Source organism: Xyrauchen texanus, chromosome 24 (assembly GCF_025860055.1).
Source record: "Xyrauchen texanus isolate HMW12.3.18 chromosome 24, RBS_HiC_50CHRs, whole genome shotgun sequence".
Lineage (NCBI taxonomy): Eukaryota > Metazoa > Chordata > Actinopteri > Cypriniformes > Catostomidae > Xyrauchen > Xyrauchen texanus.
In genome coordinates this window covers 33,398,131-33,410,785 of record NC_068299.1, presented here as the reverse complement: position 1 = coordinate 33,410,785, position 12,655 = coordinate 33,398,131, and the positions used below count along the sequence as shown (strand labels likewise).

General features: G+C 39.1%; 1 protein-coding gene across 6 annotated transcripts in view; it reads right to left on the bottom strand.

The window, feature by feature from the left end:
- LOC127618219 (protein quaking) overlaps positions 1-12,655 on the bottom strand; it is a 152,989-nt gene that overhangs the window by 50,452 nt on the left and 89,882 nt on the right. For all 6 annotated transcript variants that reach the window (XR_007967417.1, XM_052090555.1, XM_052090557.1 and 3 more), the window contains exon 4: positions 5,364-5,507. Coding sequence is in view for 5 of the 6 variants with exons in the window: in XM_052090555.1 (XP_051946515.1) it covers positions 5,364-5,507 (144 nt within the window). In the remaining variant the exon portion in view is untranslated. The remainder of the gene's footprint in view (positions 1-5,363; positions 5,508-12,655) is intronic.

Genomic DNA, 12,655 nt, shown 5'->3' with positions numbered 1-12,655 from the left:
GAAGAAGGCTCACCAGTGCCTCTTTTTCCTGAGACGGCTGAGGAAGTTTGGAATGAACCACCACATCCTCACACGGTTCTACACCAGCACTGTAGAGAGCATCCTGACTGTCTGCATCACTGCCTGGTACAGCAACAGCACCGCCCTCAATTGCAAAGCCCTGCAAAGGGTGGTGCGAACTGCCCGACACATCATCGGAGGTGATCGTCCCTCCCTCCAGGACATCTATACCAGGCAGTGTGTGAAAAAACCTTGGACGATCATCAGAGACTCCAGCCACCCGAGCCATGGGCTGCTCTCACTGCTACCATCAGGCAGGCAGTATTGCAGCATCAGGACCCTCACCAGCCGACTTCATGACAGCTTCTTCCACAAATCAATCAGACTTATGAACTCTTGATTGCTCATGATACATATATCAACACAGCACTTTATTAGCCTCAGACTAGACCCACATTTTATACTTCACTTAATAACACTGGTGACTGACTTTCAACCAACAGCTGAATGTCAACACCACACTTACATTTATTTCCACTGATTACATTGGGGTACAGTGTATTTTTATTGTATACAGTCTTCTTATTTTGTGTATAATGTATATTATTAGGTTTATATAGTATATTGTGATGTGTAAACAGTGCTATGTGTAAATCAGATGTTTATTGTTATTGTCATACTGCTATCTTGCTTGGAACCGCACCAAAGGCTTTCACCTACTTTTGCACTTGTGTATATGGTTGAGTGACAATAAAGGGATTTGAAATCTTTACAGTCTTTACTACAGGTTTAGCTCATTTTATTTTCTGCCTGTATGTTGGAAGAAGATGACCCAGACAGTGATCAGAGAGTCCCAAATCTGCTCTAGGGACAAAGCGATATGCATCATTTATTGTTGTATAGCAATGATCCAGTATATTTTTGTCTCTGGTGGGGCATGTAATGTGCTGTCTGTATTTTGGCAGTTCACAGGTGAGGTTAGCTTTATTAAAATCTCCTAGAATAATAATAAGCGAGTCCGGGTGTTGTTGCTCCATGTCTGTGATGTTATCAGCCAGCATTTGCAGCACTGCATTCATGCACGGGTGTGGAGGAATATAAACACTCACCAGAATAAATGAGGAAAACTCCCATAGCGAGTAGAAAGGAATACAGTTGATAATGATCACTTCCAGATTTGGACAGCACATCTTCTTTAATGTTGTTACATCTGTACACCAACGTTTTATTGATGTAAAAGCATGTTCAACCACCTCTCGTTTTCCCCGTTAACTCCGCAATGTGATCCGCTCTGAACAGTTGAAAGCCCGGCTGATGTATAGTGCTGTCCAGAATGGCTTCACTCAGCCAGGTTTCTGTGAAGCACAAGGCAGCAGAGTTTGAAAAGTCCTTGTTTGATGAGTAAGGAGATGTAGTTTGTCTGTTTTGTTAGGGAGAGAGCAGAGATTCACTAGATTAATACTCGGTAGCACTTTTCGAAAGACGCGCTGACGGAGCTTGACCAGTCTCAAGGTATGCTTGAACAACACAGCTGCACCTCAGACTAAAATGTTCAAAGCGTCCGAATAGTCCAAAACTGGAAACAGATTGTCTGGTATGTGCTGCCGAATGTTCAGCAATTTGTCCCTGGTAAAACTGATTGGAAAAAATAACTAAAACACAGGACAAACAAACAAAAACAACAAAAGAACTGGAGAATTCCACACCAAGGCTGCCATCCATGACCATGGCACCATCTTGATATCTCACTCTGGAGTTGCTGCTGGTGGTATGGAAACTCTCCCTTCCTGTAAGGTGTATGTGAGTCAGAGGAGCTTAGGGGAGTCTGGTGAAACATCTCAGTCAGCACACTCAAATTAAATTGTGAAGGCAAGGCTATTATATATTTGTTACAAAGCCTTTGATGATAATTGCTTTTGACAGCGTTAGCAGCATCATGCTGGTCACTGGCTTCCTGTGAGCACAACAGTTATGATGTCGATAATGATGATGATTTAAATTAGATGACTGAGGGCCGTCTGAGAAGCCAAGCTGATGACTCCTGGTGTGCCAGATATAATGTTCCTCAGTTGCATGCGGGAACGGCCTGCAATATATGCCGTAAAAAAAAAAAAATCCCGATCCCCAATGGAGCACCGCCTGCACCACCCACATGTGAAGAATTAGTGCGTGCAGCTCAAATACCACAAGATACAATCAATCAGTATGCAAATAATAGTAGGGATTATGGAGGTCTTAACAGGAGCTGGAGCAAAACACTAGCGGCACACACAGAGAGGGAGAAAATCCCTCCCTCCATCAGACACAGAGGTGTTAATGGATTTCACCTTGGGATGTGGGTGGGTACTTTTGGGCATCTTACATAGCAGCAGTGGGGCTGGGATTGATAAGGATGGGGTGGCCTCTCTTAGGGCTATCTGGGGTTTGGCTGCTGGGTGAGGGAATTGGTCTTAGGTGGAGTCTCATGTTAAATCTTACAGCCATAGCTGTAGTTTGTGTCCACTTGGAGACCCTGACTGAAGGTCTGATGATTGGGAATATGTGACCATTCTCACTGAGCTGATTGAAGGTGATGGCAGTTGCCATAGCAACAAACTACAGCAATTACATAACAGCCTGATTTTGTGATGACCAGGTTATATACTGATCATTCTGCAACCTGACATGAAGTCTTCAAGTCACATTGAGTGGGTTTACATTCACGATCTTACACCAATTATGCCTAATAAACTGACAACGTGTAAGGTCATAAACCGATCGACACATGTAATGCCTGTATACGCCTTATAAAACCTGAATGTGGTTGATAAAATCTCTCCAATCTGGTACACCATTTTGGTCATAATGAGACCTACATTTACTTAACTATAGGCCTAGTTAGTACAGTTACAGACCCCACAAGGGGATATGAGCCAGTTAAATTCTGGTTAGATTTCTGGTAAGATTTAAAGCAGTCTTTGCAGTTCATAGGAAGTCACATCTGAGCATTAAGCTACAAAAAAGTGTAAATATCCATGAGGGCCCCCATCTCATGGTTCACTTGGAGGCCCCACAGATTTGTGGTACTCCACTGTAAGCAACTGTGGTATTCTGGCAGAAAATATGGTTACATGCTCCATGCACAGAGTACACGTGAGTGTTTAAGCATAGACTTGTGTTCTTCATTAATGCCCCATGGTTAATGAAATAAATGAGGTAGGACTTACTGGTCATGCTGTAGTTGTTAGCACACTCCCAGTCCCATGGAATGGGTCTACAACAGTTTGTATAATTCAATGACCATGACTTTGTTACACTAAATTTAACACATGACATAATTTTTATGGTCACACGACCACAAAAATAACAAAACACTAATGTGGGAGAACACTAGAGGAATATGGCTCTGATAGTTCAATGTCTGAAACATTTTCATAAAAAAATCAAACAAAGGAACTTCAACCATTAAAAGATAGATCAATCACCATAGAGCAATACACATATTGTGTAATCTTTTCTTGAATTCAAGCTGCTCACTAATTAAAATAATTAAGTCTTAATTCCTGACCATACAGTCTGGCCTATTGCTGTTCTGTTAAATAACAATTATTTAATGGGGAAGACTTTCAATGGTCTTAGACTCTCAAATGTTACAAGTGACATTTCTAAAACTGATGGATTACACAACCACAACAACACAGCAAAGCACATCCCGTTTTTCACGAGAACATTTAGAGAACGTTTCACTTCCTATTCATCAAGTAACACCAAAAAAGAAAGGAAACATAAGGGGAAATGGTCAGTGGGAAATGTATGTTCATTGACACACAGTTCTAGCATGCTGTGAATTGACTCAACCAGCTCTTGCTTTTTAAATATGAATAATCTGAATGGAAATGGCATTATTTGCCATTAATGGATAAAATGTTTAGGTCACTGTGTTTAGGTTACAAGTTAAATATAGTTTAAACACATCTTGAGATCCCTTAGTTCGCATTTGTGCTCCTTCAAGTGTTTTGAACGCAAGAATGTAACGCAAGTTTGCGTTGTTCTTCCTACTGAAGTGTTTTCTTCACTGAATAAACTGTGCGTTGCCACACAGCTGAAATTTCACTTACTGCCCACTGGAGTAAACAGGTGGTACTACAAGCTTGCATTTCTCAGGAATCTTCCTTATTATGGTGCGATTAATTAGCGTACATTTTTTTAACGCGTTATTTTTTGTCAAATTAATCGCACTGAATTAACATGTTAAATCGACAGCCCTAATATATATATATATATATATATATATATATATATATATATATATATATATATATATATATATATATATATATATTAGATGAAGTCATGTTTAATGTCCAAAAACAAATCAAAAATATTTAATCCACACATTTTTTGTGTGTGTTCTCCGAGATTCAAGGAAATATGCTTTGCTAATGTAAAGTGTTATTAAGCTAACATATTGAATTGAGGGTGATCTAACATTCGCACCCCCACAGAACCAGGCATGCATCTATCTGGCAACTGCAATGACATAATAGCTAAACAACAAGATACCTTACTATCTACTTATCTATTCATTTACTATCGAATGGTAGTGTAGCCAACTAGCTCACCTTTTGCTGCACTACCGGCATTATTTGCTCAGGAAAGCTATCTGGACCATTTTTGTTTTGATGTCCAGCTGTACCATTTCGTATTAAACTGCCAACCAAAGCAATCAGAGATAATTAGTTTTAAAGGGCAAGTGCTGGCGATTATATGATATTTGCACTTAGAGAACTAAATCGTCTAATTAGGTCTTTAAGTTATATGATACAGTGGAGAAAAAATAGTAAATTATACAAGTATTGAAACAGCGCAGTGAGATACAACAGACACCAAAAGGTTGTGAACAGAACCGGTAACCTCTACCAATGTTTGCACAGGGTACTACTAATCTAATTGTTTCACTACTTAAAAATGATATAACAACTACAACAACTATAAGTAATATATCATATGTGGTGGTGTAGTGGGCAAAAGCACTGCACTGGTAAGCAGAAGGTTGTCGATTTGATCCCCACAGCCACCACCATTGTGTCCTTGAGCAAGGCACTTAACACCAGGGATTGTCCCTGTAAAAAGGACACTGTAAGTCGCTTTGGATAAAAGTGTCTGCCAAATGCATAAATGTAAACTACGCCATAAAAATTCAAAGTGGTTCAAGATCCACAACAATACACTTTGCAATGTCATTTAAAAATGCTCACGTCCTTTAATTTTGACACATTTGTCATCGGAGACTTTAAATAGGTATGATGTGTGATATTCTGGTGAGTTGCACAAAACATATTAAGTGACAGGAAGTGTGTAAGCAAGACAACTGTGTCACTCACCGCAGGCACAAGCAGTTTATTAACCTCCTCCGCTGCACGCTTCAGCTTGATCTCTGCACGGTTCTGGGCATCCTCTACCGTGATGAGTACATGGAGGTCTTCATTCAGATGCTCCCAGTTGGGCTTGCCTCGATTCTGCTCCTCCTGAAGAAAGAGAGACAGAGAGGAGTTTGAAGATGTACTGCTGTAGTAACCAATGCTGACTTTTACAATGTATTGATACACTGTAGATCATGAAAAATATGGTATAGGCTATATGTGTTTGGGTATATTCAGAAAAAAATACAAGTGTGCTGCTTACTGAATGCTGTACAATATACACTGCATACACTATTTTTAAAAAAAGCAAGTGAAAAAGTGCACACATTGCAGCAATAATCGTCTCAAACAGTAAACTGCAACATTCTGATGACCTCATTATGATACATGTGAGTGGTGTGCATTAACCATCTTGGAAATAAATATGTTTTATTATTTTATTTTTTAGCTGTTATTAATATTTCACAACTTTTGGCAGTAACATCAAAATTTTGCTATGTTTGGAATAGCATACTACCATACTACTCTTGCTATTCCTTCAGTATGCATAGAATGTCCTACTGTACTACAGTTGCCAATATATGCAGTTTACAGCACAGTACACAGCATGCAGGATGCAATGTGCTTGACTTGAAATTAACCTTAATTTCCATTTAAATTTGGATTCAAAATACAATTAACTTTTTTATTTTTATGATGATGAAAACATGTATGTAATGAGGTCATCTGAATTATGTAATAAGTTCATGTGACAACAATGTAGCATACTATTGTTTGGAATGGATGCATTATGTGATACTATTTTTTTAAATAGTACGTAGTATAGAGTTTATACTGCATTGTATTCATTAAGTAGTAAGCTTGCATTGCATTCTGAACATACTGTAGCCTACGAGTAAAAATACAGATATTAAAACCCAGCTGGTTAATTTGTCAAACTGGAAATGGAAGGTCAAGTCGAGCTCATTGCACTTTAGAATACAGGATTCCACACACAGAGCATATTTTGGCAAATGTAGTAGATCATCCAGGTATTTCATGCATACAGGAAATCTGCATACTGTGCAGAGGATACATTCTATATTTTGTAGAAATATTAAGAGTAGTATGGAACAGTAGTATACTATACTGAACACAGCCTTTTGTATGTGCAGTTTGATCCCAGAAGACCAAAGTAACTCCAATACAAATAACAACACAGATTACAGTAGGAGAGGATGGGAAAGATAGGAAGTGAGAAGCTGATTCTATGATCTTCTGATTGCTGCATAGCAGAAGTGAGGATGCCATGTATATGTCATCCAGTGAGATTCTGTTCTACAAAAGAGACCTCATAAACAGTTCTCTCAAACTCAAGACAGACGGTGGCAAAGGCTTTCACAGCTACCAGCGAGAGGCAACAATAGCATGAGCAACAAATCAAAAGTAGATCATTGCTTAAGCATCTGACTTTGAGTCAGAACCAGAGCATGTGAGCGAAGCAGAGCAGTGTGACAGTACGCTCAATAATCCGCTCAAGCAAATGCTCCGCTCAAGCACAGCTCACGCTCACTGGTAAAAAAACAAGTTTGCTCAAATCCCGCTCTGACATTTCTCTGTGGAAGGCTAGACTTGTTTCCTGACATGCACACATGCCCAAGCAACTGCCCTTTTGCCCACGTGGACTGAGATGCCCCTGTGGTGAAATACAGGCAATATACCAACATTTATCCAATTCCGAAATGCTTAGTAATGTACACATCCAAAATTATATCATTGCATTGTTGTGTTTTAGTATAAAACCTTGCTGTTTATTTTGCACTGGTTTACAAAGGCTGTTAGATAATAGTGTATACCAGACCTTCATTATCATTTGTAATCAGTCAAATATTTCGCCATTAGCATACATGTCATTGAACATCTTCAAATAATGCCTTACATTTTTTTTTGTTCTAAATGAGCTTTATTTACTAAAAAGTAATCAAACATTCCACTACAAGTGATAAAAATCTGTGCGTTGTCGAGGAAACTGACATATTCGCAAATTTGCCTATTTCAGATTAAACTTTTAAACAGAAAACCACAATCTTTTCAACTTTTAAATTTGTTCGAGTCATTTATGGCAATAATGAAAACATGGACTGGTACCAGGAAATACAGGCAAAAGTGAAAGTCATAATTGTATATACATATATATATATATATATATATATATATATATATATATATACATACACACTCACCTAAAGGATTATTAGGAACACCTGTTCAATTTCTCATTAATGCAATTATCTAATCAACCAATCACATGGCAGTTGCTTCAATGCATTTAGGGGTGTGGTCCTGGTCAAGACAATCTCCTGAACTCCAAACTGAATGTCAGAATGGGAAAGAAAGGTGATTTAAGCAATTTTGAGCGTGGCATGGTTGTTGATGCCAGACAGGCCGGTCTGAGTATTTCACAATCTGCTCAGTTACTGGGATTTTCACGCACAACCATTTCTAGGGTTTACAAAGAATGGTGTGAAAAGGGAAAAACATCCAGTATGTGGCAGTCCTGTGGGCGAAAATGCCTTGTTGATGCTAGAGGTCAGAGGAGAATGGGCTGACTGATTCAAGCTGATAGAAGAGCAACTTTGCCTGAAATAACCACTCGTTACAACCGAGGTATGCAGCAAAGCATTTGTGAAGCCACAACACGCACAACCTTGAGGCGGATGGGCTACAACAGCAGAAGACCCCACCGCGTACCACTCATCTCCACTACAAATAGGAAAAAGAGGCTACAATTTGCAAGAGCTCACCAAAATTGGACAGTTGAAGACTGGAAAAATGTTGCCTGGTCTGATGAGTCTCGATTCCTGTTGAGACATTCAGATGGTAGAGTCAGAATTTGGCGTAAACAGAATGAGAACATGGATCCATCATGCCTTGTTACCACTGTGCAGGCTGGTGGTGGTGGTGTAATGGTGTGGGGGATGTTTTCTTGGCACACTTTAGGCCCCTTAGTGCCACTTGGGCATCGTTTAAATGCCACGGCCTACCTTGCATTGTTTCTGACCATGTCCATCCCTTTATGGCCACCATGTACCCATCCTCTGATGGCTACTTCCAGCAGGATAATGCACCATGTCACAAAGCTCGAATCATTTTAAATTGGTTTCTTGAACATGACAATGAGTTCACTGTACTAAAATGGCCCCCACAGTCACCAGATCTCAACCCAATAGAGCATCTTTGGGATGTGGTGGAACGGGAGCTTCGTGCCCTGGATGTGCATCCCACAAATCTCCATCAACTGCAAGATGCTATCCTATCAATATGGGCCAACATTTCTAAAGAATGCTTTCAGCACCTTGTTGAATCAATGCCACGTAGAATTAAGGCAGATCTGAAGGCGAAAGGGGGTCAAACACAGTATTAGTATGGTGTTCCTAATAATCCTTTAGGTGAGTGTGTATATATATATATATATATATATATATATATATATATATATATATATATATATATATATATATATATATATATATTAGATGAAGGCATGTTTAATGATCCCAAAACAAATAAAAATTATTTAATCCACATATTACACTGCCTTCATTTAAGACGTTTTTTTTCTCTCTAATGTACAAACATATATAGATTTTCTCTGCACATGTATGCAGCAAGTGATGTCGGAAGATGTTATCTGCAACCACTTATCTTGTTTTTTTTTACATTTCACTAATCATTAAGTTGTGGATTTGGCTTTGGGAACTGACCAGCAGTTATGTGTCACTTTATCCCGAAGCAGAAATTGTAAGCAGCAAGTGGTCCATTAAGTGAGATAATTCTGCTATAAAATTCTCTATGCTAGAGCGGAAATCTTTACCAATCAAATGGTTGATGCAGGGATTTTTTGTGTGTGTTCTCCGAGATTCAAGGAAATATGCTTTGCTAATGTACAGTGTTATTAAGCTAACATATTGAATTGAGGGTGATCTAACATCCGCACCCCCACAGAACCAGGCATGCATCTAGCTGGCAACTAATGACATAATAGCTAAACAACAAGATACCTTACTATCTACTTATCTATTCATTTACTATTGAATGGTAGTGTAGCCTACTAGCTCACATTTGCTGCACTACCATGTTCGTGTAAAACATCCTTGTACTTTCTTAATATTCCAAAGGGAATCTTTGCTAATTGTCATAGTCTCTAAATACTCGCCTTCGATTTCTTCTCCTTCCTCATTTTTAGCGTAGTATTTTTTGTTGTTGTTATGATTTTCTCCCCAATTTGGAATGCCCAATTCCCATTGCGCTTTGAGTCCTCATGGTGGTGTAGTGACTTGCCTCAATCCGGGTGGCGGAGGGCGAATCTGAGACTTCAATCCACGCATCTTATCACGTGGCTTGTTGAGCACATTACCGCAGAGACTTGGCGCATGTGGAGGCTTCACGCTATTCTCCGTGACATCCACGCGCAATTCACCACGTGCCTCACTGAGAGCGAGAACCACATTATAGTGACCATGAGGAGGTTACCCCAACGTGACGCTACCCATCCTAGCAACCAATTGGTTGCTTAGGAAGCCTGACTGGAGTCACTCAGCATGCCCTGGATTCGAACTTGCGACTCTAGGTGTGGTAGTCTGCGTCTTTACTTGCTGAACTACCCAGGCCCCCCTGTCGTTGTTGTTGATTTTGTTGTTGTTGCTATTGAAACGCACTTGCAAATAACGTCACAAGAATATTTGGTTGATACTAGATGATATCATTACGATGGTACATTATGAATGCAAATGCAAAAGGGGAAAAGTCTTCTTGGGTGTTCCGTTCCTTGTAAGAGTTCTCATCTAGAAAATTACTAAGGAAAAAGTGCCAGGACTCTAGGTGGAAAAGGGCCTAAAATGATCAAGATATTCGCACACCATTTCTGTCGGTTATACTTGGACTTAGTCTAAGTGCAAGCATGACATTTAGTGCAGAATTATACGCTATTTGACTGGAGTAGGCTACATGTATTATTCAGCTATAGATGTAGGCTACGTCCTTCTCATCAGTGTAACTGCTTGCATGTTGATAGCAGACATTCTGAAGAAGATCCGTGAGGTCTTGTTCATGTGAATACGCTTTAAAGCTGCAAGTAGCAAAGTTTAAATATCTTGTTTAAGCACTGCGGTTGTTTGACAGGTTGATTGAAAGGACCTAGAAGTCCTTGGTTTCATCAGACTTGCGCTTGGGGAGTTGAAAATATCAATCACATATCCACTATCATGTATATACAATTATAACAGACACTATTGTAGCGAATCAGCTCTATGAAATATTAATAATCAATCATAACTTGTTATAATCGATTATGAATATTTCATAGAACTGATTCGCTACATAATGGTGGAGAATGATGCGGGCATGATTAAACAAAGGTTATGAGCTTGAACCACTGTCAACCTAAAGGTGTGCATTGAATAATTCCGGTCAGAATAGGACATGACATGCGAAACGGCATTTGCTTCACTAGTTGCTGGCTTGTTTGGATGCGGATAAAGTGATGGCTTGAATTGACATCTCTACTGTAATTGAAAGAGTCTTAACACATTTAAGCATATTTTCAAAAGGCATCAGTGTACGAGTAATATGATTTTAGCGGAGAAACCCTAATTTCAGTATTAAAGTGTAAGTCTGTTTTGATGAAGGAATCTCAGCTCAGCGGCATGTAAACTGTACCAGAATTGATTGCTTAACCTGTTTCTGATGAAGAAATCTCAGTACAGTGTTATATAAATGTAGATTTGGGCGATGCTCCCCTTTTCACAGTATAAAGGCCTTACAAATTATAGTTAGATTGATGTCCTTCATCTAAACTTTATCTGTGCATCTAAAAGGCTTAGCTTCCTGGTGATCAAAACTGTGTTTCACTCACTGAAACTCTGAAGTGCATTGGTTCCCATGACAACGACTTGTCACGGGAAGTGCTCACTCCAGATAGCACATGTGTTTCCTTCCGACGCCATTTTGTAAACAAACCAGCCTAGGTGGCTAAGCTAACCCAACTTAGCAGCCCCTTAGCTTAGGCTAAGCTAACTAATAGCTTCAACAGTTAGCTGCTAGCATAATTTACATGAAGCCTTTATCTACAGCTTGTGTGCATGCAGAGTGAAGTGATCTAAACCATTTTCCTTTAACCCCATTTCTGGTTTCTGAATTCTCACTTTCTCTTTCCTTAACTTTAATTCTTCTCATCTAACTTCACCTGCACCTTTCAGGTGCATCCCTTACTGAACGGTGTTCAGCTAAATTTGCAGTTACTTTGTTAATTAAATCTAAAAATTTAATTATATGTAAACTGTTTAGATAGAGAATAATTTTTATAGTTATTGGGAACTTTCAATGGCACGTTGACTAAACTTTATAGAGGGACAAACACATTGTGTGGTCTTGAACACGCAACAGCTGTGACCAACTATAGAATGATGCCCAAAGCAAATCTAATTGTTGATCATAAGTGCTATTGATTATTCCCAATACAAGGTTATTCTGCTATTTTAATCACTTCTTCAAGTCTTTTTATTATTTTTACTAATAATAGAAGTCAGCTATTCATTTTCCCATTTAACCCTCTTGGTCTAGTGTAGTTTATTTCCCCATAAAACTGCAAAAGTAACTAGACATACTTTTCTTCTCGATTTTGTGTTTATTTGCAACAAGTTGCTTAAATTTTATGAGCCAGCTACACTAGTAATCTAGACGATTTCTATGGCATAATTTTGAGCACCACTAATAGACACAATCTAATAGGAAAGCTCTTTTCTTCCTCTTTCTTTCTCTTCTTCATGTGTTCAAAGATCAAGCCTGTTGTATGCTATCAGTAAGTGCTGATAAATAATTTGACCCAAAGAAACATCTTAAGTCATTTATTAAATCTAGGCTTACGCTCTTTTAGCAAAGCCACTCAGATCCACATAAATCTGAGCATCCTGCTATTTGCAGCTAAGATAGTAATAATCAGGAACACATCTCACTTGTTAACCACACCTAGCAAAACCTAGCTGTACATTATACACCTTGCTGTCTCACTTTGCCTTTAGCTCCAAATTCTGTTTGATCTTGCATTAGTCTCTTGCCCTTACTCTCACCAGAAGTGTGCCAAAATGTTGCAGATGCTCAGCCTAATTGCCCAGATGGCAGGTCAAAAGGACTGGCTAGGTGTTTTGAGGAACACCCTTTTATCCATGACTGCTGACGACCTTCAGCAACAGAACAAAAAGCAACTGGAAAACAAG